General features: G+C 38.2%; 1 protein-coding gene across 8 annotated transcripts in view; it reads left to right on the top strand.

Moving 5' to 3' along the window:
* Positions 1-20,855, top strand: part of MID1 (midline 1) — a 249,004-nt gene that overhangs the window by 191,656 nt on the left and 36,493 nt on the right. For all 8 annotated transcript variants that reach the window (XM_068920754.1, XM_068920773.1, XM_009683677.2 and 5 more), the window contains one exon: positions 9,557-9,652. In XM_068920754.1, coding sequence (XP_068776855.1) covers positions 9,557-9,652 — 96 coding nt within the window. The remainder of the gene's footprint in view (positions 1-9,556; positions 9,653-20,855) is intronic.

Below are 20,855 nucleotides of genomic sequence, written 5' to 3' on the forward strand. Positions count from 1 at the left end.
GTGCATGGTGGGAAAATTAGTTCAGTGGTTTATTTCATGGCAAAATCTGAGATAGTTTATAATAAAAAAAAATGATAAAACATATGATTTGTTTTTTAAAATTGATTTTCGCTGTAAAGAGTGCTGTGTTTCATATGTGTCCCCCTAAGCCAGAGTTGGGTTTTTTTGGTTGTCTACCGGCTGACACTTGCCTCATGCACCGTGCAGTTTGACAGCGAGATCTCCATTTTCCAAAGAAAGTGCTAGATGGAGGATCTCCACCTTGAGAGGATGTGCAGATTCAAACTCAGAGACTGTGCTTTGGCTTTATGTCAGCTCACTGACCGTGCCTACACTGCTCTTAAAGAGTAGCCAAAGAAACAGCTGGGAATATGTTTTGTTCACAGATGCACTGGTTTCCTCGCTACAGAGGAACTACACAGAGAGTCACTCACGCTTCTTGAACGTTTTCCTTCTGGTGGTCTGTTCAGCCAAACTGCTGCACGCTGTACCAGTAACCCACAAACCCAGTGTGCCACACTGGCATGCTCTACCAGTAACCCACAAAAGCCACTGGGTATCCCAGTTCCTCCAGTCATTACAGGAGATGCACTTCCAGATACATTCTGTGGACAGGCTATTAATATACTCAGGAGGGCAGAATCAAAGTACTGTTTCCCATACTGAGAAACATAACATCAGATGGGCCCAGCTGCCTCAAGTAGCAGCTTCATTAGTGGCCAGCAGAAAGAGCTGGAGTAGGCTTGTGACAGCTCTAATGATCTGCTACGTAACGCAGACCAAATCACCATGATAACTTTCTATACTTCTCTCCTTTCTAGTTGTCCCTCCTAACTTTCTAGGTTTACATAATACTGAATTGCTTTTTATACATACCTCATTAGATAAGATGGAATATTTCAACTGCAAAATGTGGTAATATGTACTGTCTGACTAAAACCAGACTTTTTTCCATGATATAACCTATTAAATAAAATACAAAGTTTCAGAAATAGATAGGCAGACATCTCTAGAAGCCAAGACTTTTAACAACACGGCATAAATTGTGGTTCTTTAGATGAGCTTTTTGCTTTCTCTTCCAATAAATGTCTTGTATTAGTTATGTGCAAAACTCAAGAGTTTTCAGTTTTCGGTATGGATACTTAGCAGATCTTGCTTTTGCAAGATTAGATTAGCCATCTCATGAGCAGGAGCTCTTGTCAGAACTCCTGATTTTGAGTTCTGATTTTGAGACTTTCCATGTCTTGGGAGTTCAGAAGTGGATGCAGCCAGGATACTGTAGGACAGCTGCACATTAGTTAATGTTCTCCTTAACTGCCTTCATTGAACTGGGTTTGGCCAATGGGGAAAAGAATGAGCTTTAGCTCTTCTCGATAAGTTATTACTGATATGCTTTAAAAATAGTATGTCTGATACTTGTTGTACTCAATTTTAACACTTCAAGTTCCAGGTTGACTACTGCATTGGAAGCCCCAAAATCAAATACAGTTGGGCCTGAAATATATCTACAGTTTTTCGAATCTCAAATAGCTCACATTTAAGTCCATGAGCGGTGTCATTTATTAATGCATTCAAAGCATTTAATCTAGTCTTTCTTGATTCTTAATTCTTGATTATTATTCTAGTCCTTCTTTGATTAATGATTCGTTAGAAACAGGGCTGAACCAACCCCCAGATCCCAAGTCAAGCTGACATTTGGGTGTTTTACAATATTTTTATTGAAATGGGAATATCTAAGAAGTACTGCTTGTCCTAAAATCAATTTTGTCACTGCCTAAATTGGGACAAAGTTTCTACAGCAAGTTTGAATACCTTGAGAAAACAATTTACTTTTGCCGTTGAACTTTACATTTAAAAAAAAAGTACCATAGCTTGATACTTTATATATATATATCCATTTCACATTATAATCCTGAAAATAACTGATTTCTGTCAGTTCTGTTGGCCAGGGGCTTTAATAATCATGGCCCCCATTGCAGGTGGAACCGTTTTCAAGGATATATATTGTTTCTTTCCCAAATCCACCAGAGCGTGTCAAAAGAAGACTTGTGCTACATATGGAGCTCCTTCTGTCCTTCTTGCCAGAGGCCCCTCTGATATAATTCCTTGTACCTTCTGAGAAAGGAAGAAGAAGCAGTGAAGGAAGACTAAAGGGCAGTGCACCAAAAGAACTTACAAGGCAGATCAGTGTAGCCATCACCTCTACTCTAATCAAAGAACACTGCTGTGGCTGCACAGGGCAAGCACCCGTGGTATGTTTGAGGGCATGGCTTTGCAGGGAAATGAGAGAACAATTGTAGATTTTCCCTAGAAAGCTATCCTCTCAGTTAATAAAGATTTTGGAGTCAATAATCTGAAATGCTTTGATTTCCTTTGCTTTCAACAATATCCCATTTTAATTAAGGTTTAATAGAAAAGCAGCATTCTTATGAAATGGGGAAATAGGCCCAATTCAGTTAAGATCATTTAAGTGATAGTGGCTTCAAATCCAGCTCTTTTTATTGCATTTTTAATAAAAAATAATTTTGGACAATTAAACAACAGTTCAGTATCTCGTGAGTTTTACCTTGTGATACACTGTAATCACATAAGTTAAAAACATTAGTCCCTAGGAATGTATCAACATCACAGTTGTTATTTCTATTCACACAGAAATGTGCAATGCAGTTGCTGAGCTCCGTACGTTGGAGACTTTGAGCTCAATCATTCCTATTAACTGCAAATGTTACCATTTGCTGGCTGGAGAAATACAGGGTGAAACGTGTATCCTATGGAAGAGTAGTCATCTATTTCAGGACAAGTACATAGGATAAAAATTGGTTTAAGGTTTTCCATGTGTATCTGGCATGTCCATTTAAATAAAGAACGCCAAAGGATCACATTAAATTCAAATACACCCAAAATCTGGCTCAAAACCATGCCTAATATTCTGGCAATTCTTCTGGAATTGATTGGCAACTTTTTTAATAGGTTAGACACAAGTCCTGGAGGCAACAGGCCTGGTTCATAGGGTATGTCACCACAACGACGTGGAAACATAACTGGAGCACGTGCAAGCCTAAATTCATCAAGTTAGCAGGAGAAACAGTTGCAGTGAAGATGCAGTTGCCTGGACTTTGCTAGCAAACTGGGTGTGTATTTAGGGTCTCTAGGAAGTCTGCATACACTAAAGACCGCTCTGCCATGTCAACACTGCTCTGGTAACCCACTAGCTCGTCTAAATTAGGATATAATCACGCTTCTGCTTTGTGGTGTTTTACCCCAAATCTGTATTTTACTGCTGTGTAACTGTATGGCTTTTGATTACAAGCCTTAACCAACCAAGTCTGAAAACTTATAATCTCTGTTTAAGTTTGACCATTTGTAAAGAAATAATGGGAGGATGAGTGTGGTTCTCCAGAAACCTAAATAGTTACTATACATAATTTTCATTGTATTATGGCTCCTGTAAGCCCAAAAGGCTCCCCAAGGTGTGCTAGTCTTCTAGTCAGCTGGTAGCCTCAAAATATACCTTATTCTGGTCAGTTCTGCATCAGGAGCAAAGAAACTACAAATTGCTGCCAGTGTTTGCTGCCAAAGGGCTTTGATCATAGTATATTCTGTGTAAATGGTAGGGAACACTGTTATTACAAAGTAGTGCCTGGTAGCGTTTGCGCAAAGTCTTAGCCGGTGCTGTGGTTTCAGTGGAACGGTTTCTCAAAGTCTTCCAATGAGCGAACAAGAATAAATAAGAGAAAGCTCTTAATTAAGGGGAGAGTGAAAAGGAGTAGATATATTTAGGAATGGCTGGGAAAAGAACATCTTTAACATGGAAAAGAAAGTGACTTTATTTCAAGCTCCCTTTTAAATGGGACTTAAAATCCCATTGCAGTTAATTGCTATATGTTGTCTGTTTGTGGCCCTTTCAATAGACATTTTTTATGGAGCAGAAAAAGGCCTCTGAGAAGAAGAGAAGTTTTCAAAGATTTTGTTGCTTTCACTGATATGAAGTAAGGCAGGAGCACACCATTCAGCATTTTTATCCTTTGGAAGCCTACATTAATTTATTTTGACAGTATTTTCAAGCCATATAGTAGTTTAGGACTATCTGTGTATGCTACCTTCCTATTTTAGACAAGCAATGCTTTGCATGAGACTGTTAATTTGGCAAAGGGCATGGGTTCACATTTGGTTTTCATAGACTGATAGATTTAAAGGCCAGAAGAGACCATTATGATCATCTAGTTTGACCTACCACTTCAACCAGGGCACGAGTCTCACGCGATCATTACTGCAACAAGATCATGAGTTCAGCATGAGCTAGAGGGCAGGTTAAAGACGACATCCAATCTTGACTTGCCTTCCCCTAATTTTTAGCATGAATTTTTCTAGCTTCAGATTCCAGTCTCTGAATCGTATCATTTTATAGGCATACAGAGTCAAAATGAAACATCATCAACAACTGTCCTTCTCAATTACATGTCTGTGATTCAATATACTTGTATTTATCCCCATATTCACCATGAAAATAACCCTGTTTTACAGTGGTTGTATAAAAATCCATCTTCTTTGGAAAAGTAACTGATTTCACTGACCTGGTATCAACACTATTGTGTCTACTACAATTGCTATAAAGCTGTGGAACTGAGTTAAGTTTACTCTCAACTGCCTACTTAAAGGGGGACATTTGTTTGAGTTAGTTGTTTTTGTTTTGTTAAAGTAACAAGTTCTGACTTGGAAGCTAGAACCTCACCCTGATCAATAGAAAAAATGTCCATATTTCTAGGTGGCATTGTTTAACTGATCTGAATGAAAAAGGTAACAACACCACGGCAGAAGACACCTGTTTATTTTTCATGATGAATATACATGTTGAGTATAATATATCATCACTCCAAACAGAAGAGAAGAAGGAAACCTTTTGTAGTTATACAGTATACAGCACAGCTGATAGCAGTTGTTCTGCTGTTTCACATGATTAACTGCTTAGTGTTAGATCCAGCGCTAGTTCTATCCATCAGCAAGACCATTATAGGTCCCTTCTTTCATGAATTCTTCATCTATCTACATAAGTTCATACTAGACAGAATTTTATACAAAATCACTCTTTGTATAAATGTTTTATAACAGCAATAAAACTATTCGCTCTGCTTTGGATTTAAAATGCGACTTGTTCAGATCTATGAGGACAGCAGAAATTCTAGCACTTAATGACTTTCAGTGATTTCAAAGTTGCTTCAATATAGGACAGAAAGAGTTTACAAGACCTCAACTTAAAAATATCCAATGAATTAAATGAATAGTTGAGTCTATAACTGAGGCTGCTGAATTCCTTCTGAAATGGTAAAGTTTGAGTTTTATGCAATAATTTTTAAAAAAGTAAATTTTATATAACCATTTATAGTGTGTAGTACTACTTATACAAGAAGATGGAAGTTACCTATTACAATAAGCATCTGATTAGAGAAACTGAAAAATTATGGAGAAAAGATATCAGCAGAAACTAAACTAACTAAATTTTTTTTTTTTTACTAATAGACCAAAGGTACTGTCAGAATAACACTATTAATATTAACAGATATAGGAATATTTATGTTGGTTGTATAGTTGTCAGATCATGCTAAGCAGATGGTCAGCATTCTTTTCACCTGATACTAGATCATGTTAACAGCAGTACCAAAGCACACCAGGAATTTCAGGCAGAGTCTACGTATAAGTGTGGAAGCATTCAACCTGGCTTTCAGCTTTTGAGAGCAGTTCACATCCACCAAGTCAGCATGCATGAAGCCTGTTCAGAGAGCAAATGTTTACACCAACCATTATTCTTCTTTTTAAAAAACACCCCCTGCATTTCTAAGATTAGTTTTGAATAGAAAGATAAGAAATAAAATTGGCAAGTGCCAAAAAAGAAAAGGCAGGAAAAGATAAGATAAGCAAAAGTGGAAATATTACGAAATTATGAATTATCTAGAAAGTTTCCGTAGCTGAAGATATAATTTGGCTCACCTGTGAGAATGGCCACAGAAAGTGAGATGAGGTGAAGGAAAATTCTCTGAATAAGCTTAGTTCTGGCATTCATTTTTCCATGTACACTATATTTGGGAGTACACTTTCCCCAGACTTAAATCCTTGTTACATGTTTCAGCCCCCTATTCTGGGAATTCTGATCTAGAGCACTGGATCAATTTTTCATAAAGGCCAGAGCTCCAAATTTGCGGGTCAAGTTATACGCAAGTTAACAAGTTTTTTGTATCAACGTGAAATGCGTTTAAGACACTTTGGAAAGTCTGTGAGGAAGTTAAACTTATTTATGAAATTAAACTTCCAGTAAGGTCATTCAGGCTTTTTCCTGTTCCCCCTGTACAGAGTATAGACAGAGTGCAGGGCTTGACATCTGCTTCTGGTGAATATTATCATGCAATAGCCAGAGTGGTGCTATATCTATCACCCATATGTGAATGGAACAGAGGGAAGAACTAGAGGAAAACACCACCAAAAGAAAATCATGGTTTGTTGAAAGGAAAACATACTGCAAAAACTGATTGAATATTTAAATGACCTTTAAAACTTAACAAGTCAGGCCACCTTTAAGAGCTGCTAGTCAGCCCTAGTGAAACTGCAAAGATGATTGACATTAATTTCAGAGAACAGCTGCCAGGTTGTTACTGTTTAGTAAAGTGTTAATATAAACTGATGTTCTTAAACAAAAGTTTAAGAAAATTCTGATATATCTTGACTACACAAACTCCAATCCCTTTGCATAGGAAATTGAAATGAAACAAAATTTCAAGCTTTCTGGTTTTAAAATGACACAGTTCAGGGAGCTGGAGCATAAGAATGCACTAACTCTTGTGTTTGGTAAAGCAACTCACTTTTTAAGTAGTTATCCTCTATTTTCACTATTGGGAAATGCAGAGGACATCAGGAGATCCATCTGAAACAAAATTAATATATAGGGGAATATGTTGCTATTGACTGGATAGAAAAGTTAGTCTAAAATTATATTCATTATGCAGAATTTGAAATAAACCTATGTGTAAATAGATTTCTGTCTCAGAGAGAAATACTTTCTTTTCACATATTAATGGACTTAGTTTGAAACACTTTCCAGCTATTTAAAATCTCTGCAGTATTCCATAAAATCTTTGAGAATGTTTTTTATTCATAGTATGTGTATGTCCCAACTATTAGCATTAACTGTGTCCAATAAGACATCTGAAGTTATGCAATCTCAATCAAGAATTTAGATTTTTCATTTGAAATCTTGTGATATAAGAATATATTAGAACATCAACAAAAAGAATATATAGGCAACAAAAAGGTATATAGATATTAGTTCAAGAGTATTTTCAGATTTGGATCCCCCTTAACAAACTGTTTTTTTTAAGATCGAGGTTATGTGATATTGTAACTATATATGATATTTAGACTTCGCATGTGAGTCTCAGCTCTGCAAATGGACTTCCAAGAGTGAACCAAACATGCCTTTGTAATTAAATGATCGTTCACAATACAGCTTGTGGAGATATAAGATACAGCTCAAACTGTTCAGTAAAGAATGCCCACTCTTGTTGCTCTTTGTTTTTAATAGATTGTAAAATAAATGCAGTGTAGAAGGTATTTTTACAGCCGTGGCATGTGATACATGATAGGAACGGTTGTGCTGGGAAGCAAATGACGAAATTATGTGCTTAAAACCCCCATCACGCTTCTTGGAAAAGCTACATACATAAAGGCATCAGAATCGCGTGCTATCTTTTTCTGAACAGGCCTGACTGCTCCCCCAAAGGCTTACAGCATCAGCACTGGTGAATGCCAAAGCATGTATGGTTCAGCAATGAAATGCTGCCAACTTTCGTTCATTTGTAGCCATGTGCAGGAGCGAGTAAGAAGCCAGCAGCACGGCTGCAGAAAGGGAGGGCGAAGAACAGCTCGCTTCGAAGCAACGTGAAATAGGCAGGAAGTAACAGCGGCAGAAAGCACACGCATGGAGGTCGAGGGCGTGCATGGTGATAAGTATGGAGGGGAAAAAAAAAAGGGAAGAAAAACAGATGAACTAAAGGGGCTTAAGGGATGTAACAGATACATTGGGGGAAAAAGTAGGAGTGAGGAGAAAGTAAGGCCATTAATAAAAGATGAGCAGGGATAACATTAACGGGAGCTCTGCAGATACTGCAGCCCTTATGAGGAGAGAAACAGGCCCAGCTCTGCTGTTCCTGTTCAGTGCTTCCGAGATGGCACTATTGGGGACTACTTGCAGGACAAAGTACAATTAAAAGACAAGGTTTGTCAGCCTGTTAGGAACACTAAGCAAGGGACTTGTCTCACACAGTTAAAGAGGTGAATAACTAGGAGGAAAAACTTCTCACGGGAGCAGTCCCCAGGTTTTTCAAAATGAATAGATGCACCTGAGGTTACTGAAATAGAGGTGTGTTTACTGTCTGGATTCTTTTTAATGGCTTGCTCTTTTTTCTTTGCTATTTATTCAAGTTAGAATTTCAGGTTTTTCCATCTCTGTGGAAATTTTGCATTTTATGCAAAGACAGGATTCTTTCATGTCCCTGTGCTTCCAGAAGGTGGACTTTTATGTAAAGCAGCAAAAATCTTGGGATCCATAGCAAAAAGCAGGGAGTTTGCAGTCCTTATCCCAAGGCTGTCAGCCCTGGGAGTGGATCACAGCCTTCACAGACCTCTTCTTGCTCACGTGTTCTTAATTTCCTTCCTGTGGATACTGAGGGGAGGGGAGAAGGCCGAAACATTTGTTTCTAGATCTCAATCTGACATGCAGTCGCACAGTGGCCAGGGTACGGCCTCAGATCCAGGAGGTAGAAAGCTCTCCAAGGTCCCACCGTTGAAGATATTTATTGCAGCCATAATCAGTTGGTAAACACAGCCACAAATTCTCTCTCAAGAACAATAGCGAAGTCAGAATCAGTGAGTAATATGGCATTCTTATGCATCTAAGGGATTTTTTTTTCTTTAGCATTCTTTATTTAAAAATATAACTCTGCTGAACATCCCTCTAGGGAATTAAATCAGTTAGATCCAACCCTCCCCCCCTCCCCGCCCCAGCACTGTGTGAATTCCGAGAAGGAAGAGGTGACCCATCCACTGCGTCCATATAGGCATGACCCTGGAGAGGCACATATTCAGACACCTAGGTTAGCAGCAGACCTTTAAGTCTGGGAGACAGATGAGAGCAGGAAATAAGGAGCCACAAAGTGCTCCCAGTCAAAATAAACCATCCTTTTTTTGGTAAAATATTTTTAAGCTCCCTGCTGTTCTCCTTTTTTCCTCCTCCTTAGCTAAAACTAATTGCTTAATCTAGGTTTTAGTAGGTCTTTAGAAACTATTTTCTAATGAACTTACTATTATCATGAACCTTTCTACTTTTTTTTTTTTTGGTCATACTTGATGCACACTCAAAACTTCTAATGGTGCACATGAGAATGAAAGTTACCTGCTCAAACCTGTGGAATTACAAAATTCACATCCTGAAAATGTAGCCATTTTTTCATCTGTTTATCTAAATATTAAATTCTCCAAAACATTAATGTGTTCTTTTTCTCTTTGACAGCAAAATTTGGAGAGTAATCTCACCAACCTTATTAAGAGGAATACTGAACTGGAAACTCTTTTGGCGAAACTCATTCAAACCTGTCAACATGTTGAAGTGAGTATGAGCTCCATTTGAAATATTTGGAACCTGAATTATGTGCGGTTTGAGCTTTCAGGATTTCAAGAAGGAAAGTTTGAACCAAAGAAAAGTGCAAAAGTAAATCAAAGTAGCAGTATACTGATTTGAGGCTTCTCTCTGATAAATGCAGTTCTTAATACAGCTGACCTTCTTTACATTCCTTTCTGTCCCCTTTCAGTTATGATTAATATTTGCATGGCCCCCAGTACTGCTACACTTGAGCACATCGCTATTTGCAACATGCTTATCTTCCTGGCTCCTTTGTGAGATAGAGTAATATTTATAGATGGAAACCAAAGGCAGAGAAATGGGAAAGCCTAGATCCACAAAGAAAATGGGAAGGCCTAGATTCACAGAGATATTTATGTTTCTATCTGCCAGGGACTTTTTCTTTTCAGCAGAATTAAGTAGCTAAAACCATATGTGGACTCTGAAGTCATGGAAGAAATACATTTATCTTCAGAAGAAGAAAGGTACCTACAAGCCTGAGGATGTCATGGAAAATCTCTGGCAGAAAAGGGGCTTGAATGCAGATTTCCCCCCAAATCTGGGCATATTTTAGGTGGCCCTGTGGGGGCTGCTACTCTACATGCAAATTGAAATAATCACAGACTAATTCAACCATGGCAGCTGACATAGGAGGAGGACAGAACCTAAAGAAGATTTTATTTTAGAAGAACTTTTTCTACTTTTTGCCATGCTGTAAGACCTTGTCAGTACCTTAGAGTATGCTCAAGTCAATGAAGCCAAAACCAATGTGAACAAGCAGCTTCTGTATCATCGTTAAAAAAATGCTTGCAAAGAACAACACAGGTTTATACTTTCTGCCAGTGTACAAACATCCCCGTGGGATCAAAACTTTATCACCGGTGCTCTCCTTGTGGACAGTCTCAGCCAGGATTCTCAGGTGACACACTGGATACAAAATATTTTAGCCCCCACCTCCTGGCAAATTGTAGCTGAGAAACACTGGAAGAGGAGGCAAGGCTCAAAGTCATTGTTGACGATACACTGGCTTCATTCAGTGCACCGAGTTCATCATTTTGCAGTGCTGTCAGTTTTTGTAATTGCTAAACTCAATTTAAGATGACGCAGGGGAGTTAACAGGGGAGGAATTAGAGGAGCTGACACAACATAAATACTGCTGATTTGGAAGGAAACAAGCTTCAGACTCAATCACAGAGAAAAGGTATTTTCAGCTGAACAACTAATTACTAGTCAAATTAGCAGGGAAAGTGCAAACTTACTTCCTTCTGAGAAATGGTTGGGTTTTGTTTGCATTACAGTACTGTTGCCTGACAGGCTTCTACATAGTCATTCCTACAACAACCTTGTTTACTCAGAGAACGTCGCGCTGTATGTGCCTAGCAGACAGGCAGCATTAAATAATAATGGCTCGTATAGAAAAGTTGTTGTGGTATTGCACTTGGAATAGCCCCAGGGAATATGAGGGAGGAAGGGTGGCCTAACCCCAGAATTTCTCAAACACTGATATAATTTAATAGAAAGTTAGCCCTGATATGCACTGCCGGGACCCAGCTGGCTGCCAGTGCTGCAGAACGGCATTCTTTCCTGCTGCCTGCCAGCTTTTCAGCGAAGCCTCTTTTTCGTCCCTATAAAATTCCATGAAAGTTTTCCATAGGACTACTTCTTTTCTGTCTTTTTCAGACTGAAATTGAGTCAGCCGACTAAGCCCGAGAGTGACCATTGCTTGTGAATAGGTTCAAACGCCCGTGTTGAAAATTAGGCATCTGCTTAAGTACCTTCTTGACTAGGGCAATGGCGAACTCTGCAGGAAATAAATATTTTGTACTTCCAAAGAGAACATCCCACCCATTTTTCTCTCTTCTGGTTGGCGTATCCCCACTGTGGAGCGTCACAGACTTTGTGAGGCCCAACAAAAACATAAAAGCCCATCCACAATACTAGACTTGAGGTGAATGGTATAAGTTCTTTATATACGGCATATATACAGCATTAACATCAGTTAGAACAACTGTAGTAGGTAATGAGAGAATGAGACAAGGTATGTTTTTTTTCTAATGAATGTAAAACTGAGAGCAAAAATCCTGAAGCAGATGGGTTTGGGAAAACATGAGGCCTCCTCTTCATTAATGGTCTATATCCAAAATGTGCTAGATCTGGAAAATTTAAAATTGTTCCTCCGTTTCTTTTGTATTCTGCACTATATTACAAACTCAAAGGTTTAATATTACAAAAAATCCAACTTGTTCAGCTGGTAACAGATGTGCTACTGTCCCTTGAGTCCTGTTTTAGGAAAACTCTCTCTAGACATAAAGCAATAGTAGCAAAGTTGTTAATAAATTCCTACCACGTTTTATTCATATAATTAGTCTAATTAGCATTTAAATTAGCTAAATATTGAGCAACTGAGGATCTGGAAGTAAACGTTAAAAGTTATCTCTGTTTTTCAGAGCTCAGTTGCAACTTCAAATATGATGTGAACGCCTCCAAAATTAGAGAAGTTGAGGCTTAGAAATATTTAAAAGCTCGCTAGGCTGTTCAGAAATTCACCTCAAATCAGGAAAACAAATGAAGCAAACAGTATATTATTGCAACATTAATGTTACAAATTTAAAATTACAAAATGTTACAAAATATTAGGAAAAGAAAAGCTAAAGTTTCTAGTGACTCTCAGTGTTGCTTATAGAACTTATCCAAAGGTTGAAACTGAACATGTAGTTAATTTTATAGGAATGGTCTTACTGTTTTCTTTTTCTTTTTTTTCTAATATAATATATTACAGATAACGATGTAAAATGTATTCTATAAAACCTGTAAGCATGTAAAACTATAGGCAATGCACTGTAAACATTGCTATTACATATCTGAAAATTATCTAATTTTAAATCATTTTACTAATATCCTTTTAATGTTGCTGTAGCTTTTTTTGATTTAAAACTGGGTGAGAAAAAAAAGCTTTTGGTTTCATATACTAAATATTTTGAACATTTACACATTTAAAACAAGAAAGAAAAGAAAATATTATTCCTTGTGTTACAGTTCCCAAGTTTTTATTAAGGGACATATAATCTAAAAAAAGTTAGTTATGCTAATTAGCATTTATTTGTAGAAAATAGAAATAAATATTAACATTCTTTAGGGCCTTTGTCATATCAGAAACCAAAGAATTTAATATTACATGGAAAATAAAAATGCATGGCTTTTTTGGCTTCTGATATAGAGCAGAAATTGATGTTTCTGAAAATGAACAACAAATAGGCTATGTGCCTTTTGTATAAATGAATGCTAGCCAGCCAAGCCAAATGTTGTCGCAGAGCCACTGTTTCTCATCAACAAAGTGAGCTGTTAATGACTTCCCAGCAACTGACTTTACTGCAAATTAATTATTTACCATACCTCCTTCACATCAGACTATTGTCTGCCATAGCCAACTTCAGCCATAGCAAAGGCCAACTCCCATCCACTGCATGTTTTAAAAACTTTTATATACTTTTGAAAGAGAAACTTTTTCACTTTTCACTCACATTAATGGGCAGGAGCTAGTCAGGAGTATTTGGTTTCTGGAAGTTGGAAGACGTCCAGCTGTAAAGGAATGGGGGCTCTGGAACTGCCTTTCATCACAGTAATGGGGACATAAATCTTACCTATTTTTAGATGGAATTTTATCAATTTATGGAAGGATTTATCCTGATGTGGGATCTGATCTGAAGAGACTTGAGAAGTCCACTTCAGTCTTGTATTTCTGGGAGTGATTCCGGGGATATCTACAGGAAAACTTACATGAATAAATCCAGCAGAATTTGTAGTCTTTGCTTTAAGGTAAAGCAAAGATATTACTAAGCATTTTATAATATTTGAATTCCTGATTTCATGTGTAATACGAAAGTATAGACTGTGCTAATATTTAGTTTATGGTATTGCTAAATTAAAAAAAATCCACAATTTTCCCAATGGGAATAGTATCCTGAAAAGTGAATGCTTCAGACTCTACTAACACTCTCTTCTATCCCAAAACTTTTTTGTTTTGCTAGAAGCACACCAACACACTGGTTTCACTTAGTATCAGACTCATACCTGACATTTTTTGTCATTGTTACTTTACGTGCATTTTCCCATCTTTCCTTTCTCCTTTCCTTTGTGATCCCATCTGACCTTCCTTGGCTTTGCAGAACATCCAAAGGCTGTTAATGAGGAAAGTTTTGTTTTCCTTCCTTGGAGAGGGCAGCAGCCCTACGACTCCATGCCTTTGGTCCTGTTACCTTCTGCAGCCCTCGGCACGCAAGAGGGAGCAGGAGCACGGCTTGCTCACAGGGCACTCGCTCTCCAAGGACAGCCAGGGCAGCTCTGTGGGTTGGCCCTGGGGAGCCAGGTCTCCTCCTAACTCTCATTTAGTGAAAGCAGTAAGGGTAACTCTGTGAAATGATAAGCTCAAGAAGCTGATTCGTATGGTAAAATACATTTTTCTGCACAAACTGAGAAAATGGCTAATAATCTTAAATATATATCTATATTCCTAGTTCATAGCATTCATACATCTCAGTATCTTGGAGAACTTAAATAAAGAATTAAAAACACATCCCAATATCTGTAGAGAACTTAAAAACAGTCCTGGCGTTTTTTTACCTTTTAAATTCTGCTTAGCTCTGTGGACATTCACCCAATTATAGAGCCCTCTAACTTGGAGCTTACTCAATGTGTGCTTCATCAAGTCCACAAAATCGTCCGTGTGTGTTAGGAAAGGAGCTACTTAGTTCTGGAGCTATCGTAAGGGTAAGAAGTTTTGGGGAAAGGGAGGTAATATAAATATTGATGCTTTAGCATTCATACTCTGGGTCCAAGCCCTCTCTCTCTACCAAGGAAGTAAAGACTTCAGCCAGACTCTCACTGGGGCTCTGAGTGAAAATAGACTGCCGGTATTTACTCATAAGAAATATGTTATGCAAATTGTCCATATGAATATCTGCAAATTCCTGTAAGAGCCTTGGACAGTTCTTCCAAAAACACTTGTAAAATTGAGATTGATAGAATATGGCAATTTTTAATCTCTGGGTAATAACATTCCCATGGTAATTCCAGCCTGCTACCAGGTCTGTCTTTCTCGCAAGGTGTGCTAGAGGGGTAAGGATGTCAGCACTGCGGTGCCTGGTGTCCCTTGCCATGCCATGCCGTGTCACGCTGCTGGCAGGGTGGCCTTTTTCCCACCTCCCCTGCGTGGCTGCCACGCAGGTCTCGGCAGAATGGCCTTTGTGGCTTCCGAGGCCATCTGTGGCCCTTGCACCATGGTAGGGTCTTTTCCATGGCTTTCCTGGCTCTACATGGCCTCAGAATTAGCCACCTCCTAGCTGAATCACAAAAGGATTGAATGTTACAAGCACTTAGGTTCTCCCCTTGGTTTTAGAATCACAGGTTTCCAAACTGCTATGTCACTTGCTTCTTTCTCATGGTTTCCAAGACCCTTTGCTTCTATAACTGAATGAGATTGCTGTCTCAGATCATGACATTAAGAGGCAGAAGATGCAAACGTAAGCACGGAACTCTTCTGTTAGTTGCTTTTTACTGGTCTCCTTGAGTTTTGTTTCTGGACTGTTTTCTCATCTGTTCTCGGAAATAGATGATAAAAAAATCTATTATTTAGTCAATAGCTTGAAGCTGTTCTCATCTGTTATGCAGAAACATAATCTGAACTCAGCTGGGGGAAAAAACTGGAGCAATTAAGTATGGGGGAGGGGAAAGGAAATAGGTTTTGCTTGTAGACAATTTCATAACATCAGCCTCTCAGTCTTTTTGTTTTGTTTTGTTTTTCAATCCACCAAATGTCATAGGAAGCAAATTTTGGACACCGCTGCAAAATTTTTTTTTGGTTATATGAAGAAGTGAAGGGATTTTGATGTACTTGTGTAACCCTGAAACTGCTGCATCCATTGCTATTTATAATGGAAATGCTTGATTTCTAGCTCCGTTCTAGAGATCTGCTGCAGGCTGAATCGCAGCATAAAATTCTCAGTCAAAATTGATTTTGTGTGTAAGTCAAAGCGTGTTTTTTATAACCATGTTATATAATCATCTGAAAAAAGTGATATACCGAAAGACGCTTTATTCCACCAGCAGAAATCCTGAACAGTGTCACAGATCAGACGTGTTTTAAACCAATGTAACAAGAGTAGTCCAAAAGTGATGGAGAAAAGATGGCAGCACCTGGAAAAAGCCTGCTATTGCCTTTTTGGTGCCAGATCAAAAGGAAAGAAAACAAATGGGAAAATTTTAAGTAATGAAAATTCAAATCTCTAGTTAAACTTCAGCTGCCTGAACAGAAGGGCTTCTTTAAATTTTGCCACACAATGTGGCCCTCATCTTTTCTTTTTCTGTGAAATTCATGTAGCATTTCTGTTATTTGAGGGACAGCAAAATTAAAACTAGGCTGTCAGAGTGGTTCCCTGAGGACACTGTCAAACAAAAAAGAGGCTTTATCCGTGAGAATAAAAAAGAGTGGGTGCTGTGCTTTCATTACCTTTTATAGTACTCACTCTTTTTTTTTCTCATTCTCAGCTTGAAATTTGGGACCATTTCTTTCAAAGCTCAGTAAACTGAGAAGTTCTCATTAGGAATATTTAGCAGGGAAGCCTGTATGTAAATTTTGTTGTCTGAACTGTGGCAAATAGCCTTTGCAGTCATGCAAAGCCAAATCCTGACAGTTTGGAATAAGGAACCTACTTTTTTTTTATTTTTTAAGATAGCAGGAACAGGACAAAGGATTAAAAGTATATTTACCATCACCATGAAATATACAGGGCAGGCAGGTAACATGGAAAGTAGTTACACTAAAAGCTTTTTTTTCCTCTATCACAATATCTTCCATTTTAACAAAGATACTTGTCCGTCAGCTGTATTCACATGCTATATTTAAGTCCTGGAAGACAGTAACATTTTTTCTTTTGTGAAATAGACAGAAAAAAATGACTTGAAGGAAATTGAGAATTATTACTAGTAAGAGACTAACTACCAAACTTCATGAAATGCATAAAACTCTAAGGAAAGATTTACAGCATTTGTTTCCTAAGACAGTTTCTAATGAGAGAGGAGACAAAAGATACTTTGTTAACATTATTTAGATGAATATATGGCATGATCCACTTTTGATTTAAAATTACTTTAGTTCTGCATTTCTTTCCAGTCTCATAAAAGGCTGAAATTATTCAATGGAAATCTCAGGTAAGCTTCAGTCCGAATCTTAGTTTACGTAACCTCAGAGAAAAGAGAAACTTCAGAAATAAAAGCTGACAGAACATGCTGCATATATGACCATATGGATACCTCAGAATAAATATTCATTAAAGGGTGTCCTCAGCTGCATGCCCGGTAAGCCATAGCCTAGTAGTCGAATATTGTTTGCCTAAGGAATCATTTAATTGCTTTCATAAATGACTGATTAAATGTTTGATTGGTCATATATATGTATAGAACTGCAGCACTTATGCATATACTTAATGTACAAATTAGGCATGTGCTGGAATATATATTATTATATCTACAACTGTTTGGAAACTGGAGTCATAATTACGATTCATATTACACCCATTGTATATAAACTAATAGCAATTCTCACCACTGTCTATTAAAAAGGCCAGTTCTCATTCCCTCCATCTCTGCCTTTCACTCACACCCCTACATATACACGTGCTCATGTTCTTGTTTGTCTTATTTTCCTGCCTCATTGCAGAACTTTATTCTTAGCCTGAAACATGGGGTTTATTTCACTGTTAATCACGGGTTGACTAATGCAGCAGGTAACACTTCGTGCCTGCCATCAGAGAGTATAACCTGTCAGTCTCTGAGAATGAGATGCTCTGAGTTTTTCCTTTTCTACCTAATATAAATAGCTAAACACTAATAAGAGCAGCAATGAGACCAAAGGTGTCAGTCTTTGTGACACACACCTAGTTAGCAGTGAGCGTGCTGCTGGATGAGAGTTTGAAGTACTGAACTGATGGGCAGAAGGGCACTTGCTTCATCTTCGGCAGTCTTTTGAACTTCAGTGATTATTTAGTTGTTTTTATTTTTCTACCTTAAATAAAACGGACCAAGTGGAATATTTTGCTCGACATGAAAAAAAAGGCTTAATGTCAGCAGGAAAGACAAAAAACAAATAAATGTAATTCAAAGAGTATTTCTGTTATTAGGTTCAGAGAATGGACCAACATAAAGGACAACAGTAATGACAGAAAAAGTTATTAATTGCTATTAAATAATTAATATTAAGTTATTAACGTGATCCTTTTACTGCATCTTGAAAAAGCATGTCACTCTTAGGGATGAGTTTCACAAACAGCGTAACCTGATTTTAAACCTTAGTGCTGCCCAAAGTCCCCCCACCTCAGCTGCCACCCTCGCACCCATCTTTCTCCCCTTGCTCCCTGGGTGTAGGCACTGGGGCTTGTGCAGCCCTGGGGTTGGCCATGGGGGCTCAGCCAAGACTTTCCCCAGGCAGCCACATCAGCTTCTCTGGATGGAAGAAAAACAGAGAATACTTATTTTTTGGCGATATGACACTGGATCAGTTGGTTTAACCCACTTGTGAAACTGTGGTATGTCTCTCAATGAATGTCCTTTCTCCGATATGCTTTCCTATCCTGAGTAATGTCATCTGTAGTTTTAACATGAGTTTGTATGTGAGTTTGATAAAAACAGTACTTGCTTCATTGAAGCAAGGCTAGTCTTTAGGCTTTGCAGCTGTCAGTATAACTATATCAGAAGTAGGTCTTTATTAGAAGTTTCCAAACAGTCTGAGTTTGGGACTTTTTAATGTTGTTTTCATGGAACTCTTATGAAACCAATTTCTTTGTTTTCCATTGAGACTCTGTGGGGTGGGTTTTTTTATTTCAAATTAGACTGTAAATGTCATTAGAGGAGTGCTGGGTTTTTTTGCTGGTTAGTTACCCAACAGTCTGCTTCAAAGCAGAGTGGGACAAAAAAAAATAAAAATAATATTTTAATAAGTAACACGAGCATTTCAAACTTCTAAAAGGTTTACTTTTATTCAAGATTGGGGCAGATATTCTTATCAGCGTGACCCAAAGCATTTAGCTATCCTGGCCCAATCGATTCTTCATTCACAAAATTCCTAGGTAGCCAGAGTAAGCTGCTTTATTTTTGCACTGACCTTTGTTTAACCTGCTTTGAGACTGCCTCTAGATACCGGTCTCCTGATCAGAGATAAATGTGGAATGCAAACAAAAACAAAGCCCCTGGTACAGTTGAAATGGGAGATGACCATTCCTTCCTCTTGCACCAGTTTAGAATAAAGGAGTTATAGGTGAGTCATTCAGATGGCAAGCTGATTAATATCACATATGTCCAAAGGCACAGCTTGTCATAACAGATAAAATCAGTGTTACTCTTGGACTAGATAAAATCTAGGAAAGGCTTCTTCCAAGCTGCATTTGCTCTACAGAAGACTAGATTGTATAACACACAATATCAAACAGGGATATGAAATGGAAGGTGTTGGAATCCACAACGCCCATTCAGCCTGGCCATCTTAAAAAAAAAAAAGAGAATCACAGAATCACAGAATCACAGAATCGTTTAGGTTGGAAAGGACCTCTGGAGATCATCTAGTCCAACCTCCCTGCTCAAGCAGGGTCCTCTAGAGCACATTGCCCAGGATCACATCCAGACGGGTTTTGAATATCTCCAGCGAAGGAGACTCCACTACCTCTCTGGGCAACCTGTTCCGGTGCTCTGTCAGCCTCACAGTGAAGAAGTTTTTCCCCAGGTTCAGATGGAACTTCCTGTGGTTCAGTTTCTGCCCATTGCCTCTTGTCCTGTTGCTGGGCACCAATGAAAATTTCTTCCATTGAATGAAAAATTCTTCCATTGCTGTGCATGAATCATTGTCCTCTATATTTCCATCAAATAAGTAAATGAAACACGGAAGATGTTAACATGTGACTTCAATGTATCACGACTTTCTGAATGGAGGTTGTTGTTCACATTATAACACATAGTAATAAAAATTAAACAGGCCTATATCTTTAGATGAGTATATTCTTTTAATTCATTTAGGCACTCTCACAGAAAGCAGGTTCCACATCTCTGTAACAAAGAAAGCTGTTTTTCTAGGGTAAACAGGTATCTAACTGCCATTAAATGTAATCAAGAATTGGATACTTAACTACCTTCTGTGTTTTGATTTTTTTTCCTCAATTTCTGGGTTTAATTTAAGAAGGAATTCAGGCCCAAAATCTAGAGAGAAACACAGGGTAATAATGTTACAGTTGTAGACTAAGTGTAATCATTGCAATTTGCTTTCCTGATGCTTTTCTTTATTTCTAGGCATACAGTAATTCTATAACCATCCAACCTCAGTCCCATAAAGAAAAGCTAATACCTCTTCTTTACCTGTATGGCCATATCAGTAAAGTAATTAATTTTTTGAGGCTTCGAGACTGATTTTAAATGATAAAGCTGAAACTTCAAGTGGCCTACCTCACTTTCCAAACATCAAACTTTTTCTACAACCCACTTTCTTTCATTGTGCATAACAAGTGAAAGACTAGTGAATAAAAATCGCTTTATCACTAAAGTTTTTGATGAATTTATCTCAGACGGCATAGTTTTAAAAACCCAGGCAAACCCCTAACTTAGGGTGTCTAATAATGTTCATCATTTGGGGAGTATTTTTCAGAGAGGGACACTGGGCGTTTCTAGTTGCAGATGAAACTGCCTCACCTAAACAGGAATCCCAGAGGGAGAGTTGTGCTCCTGCAAGGGGAATTCGGCAGAGACACTGGAAAATCCTTTGATTTCAGTATATTAGTTACATAAGTTTTCATGGGTGTGAATTTAGCCCCATGACGCGCTGTTTTGCCTTTGAATTAGCCAGAGAAGATCTGCTGTAACCTTGAGCTGCTAGTCGTGTTGCAATTTCGTGATTTCCCAGACATCTGCTGGGGACTTTGAAACCACCATGTTCATTTTCTTATGACCTAAGCTGCAATTTAACTCGGGTCTCTGAAGATGAAAATCTAGGAAGCCTGTTCGGAGAGCAGAACACTTTCCAAAGCAGTTCTCAGCTTATGGAGCTGGAAACATCTGGCTGCTTTCTCCCTTTGGGTTGGGAGAGCTTGTGGTTTCCAGCTCCTTCCTCCATCTGAGGAACGCCTATTTTTCTCTTTTTTTTTTTTTTCCTACACCC

Source organism: Struthio camelus, chromosome 1, assembly GCF_040807025.1.
Source record: "Struthio camelus isolate bStrCam1 chromosome 1, bStrCam1.hap1, whole genome shotgun sequence".
Classification (NCBI taxonomy): domain Eukaryota; kingdom Metazoa; phylum Chordata; class Aves; order Struthioniformes; family Struthionidae; genus Struthio; species Struthio camelus.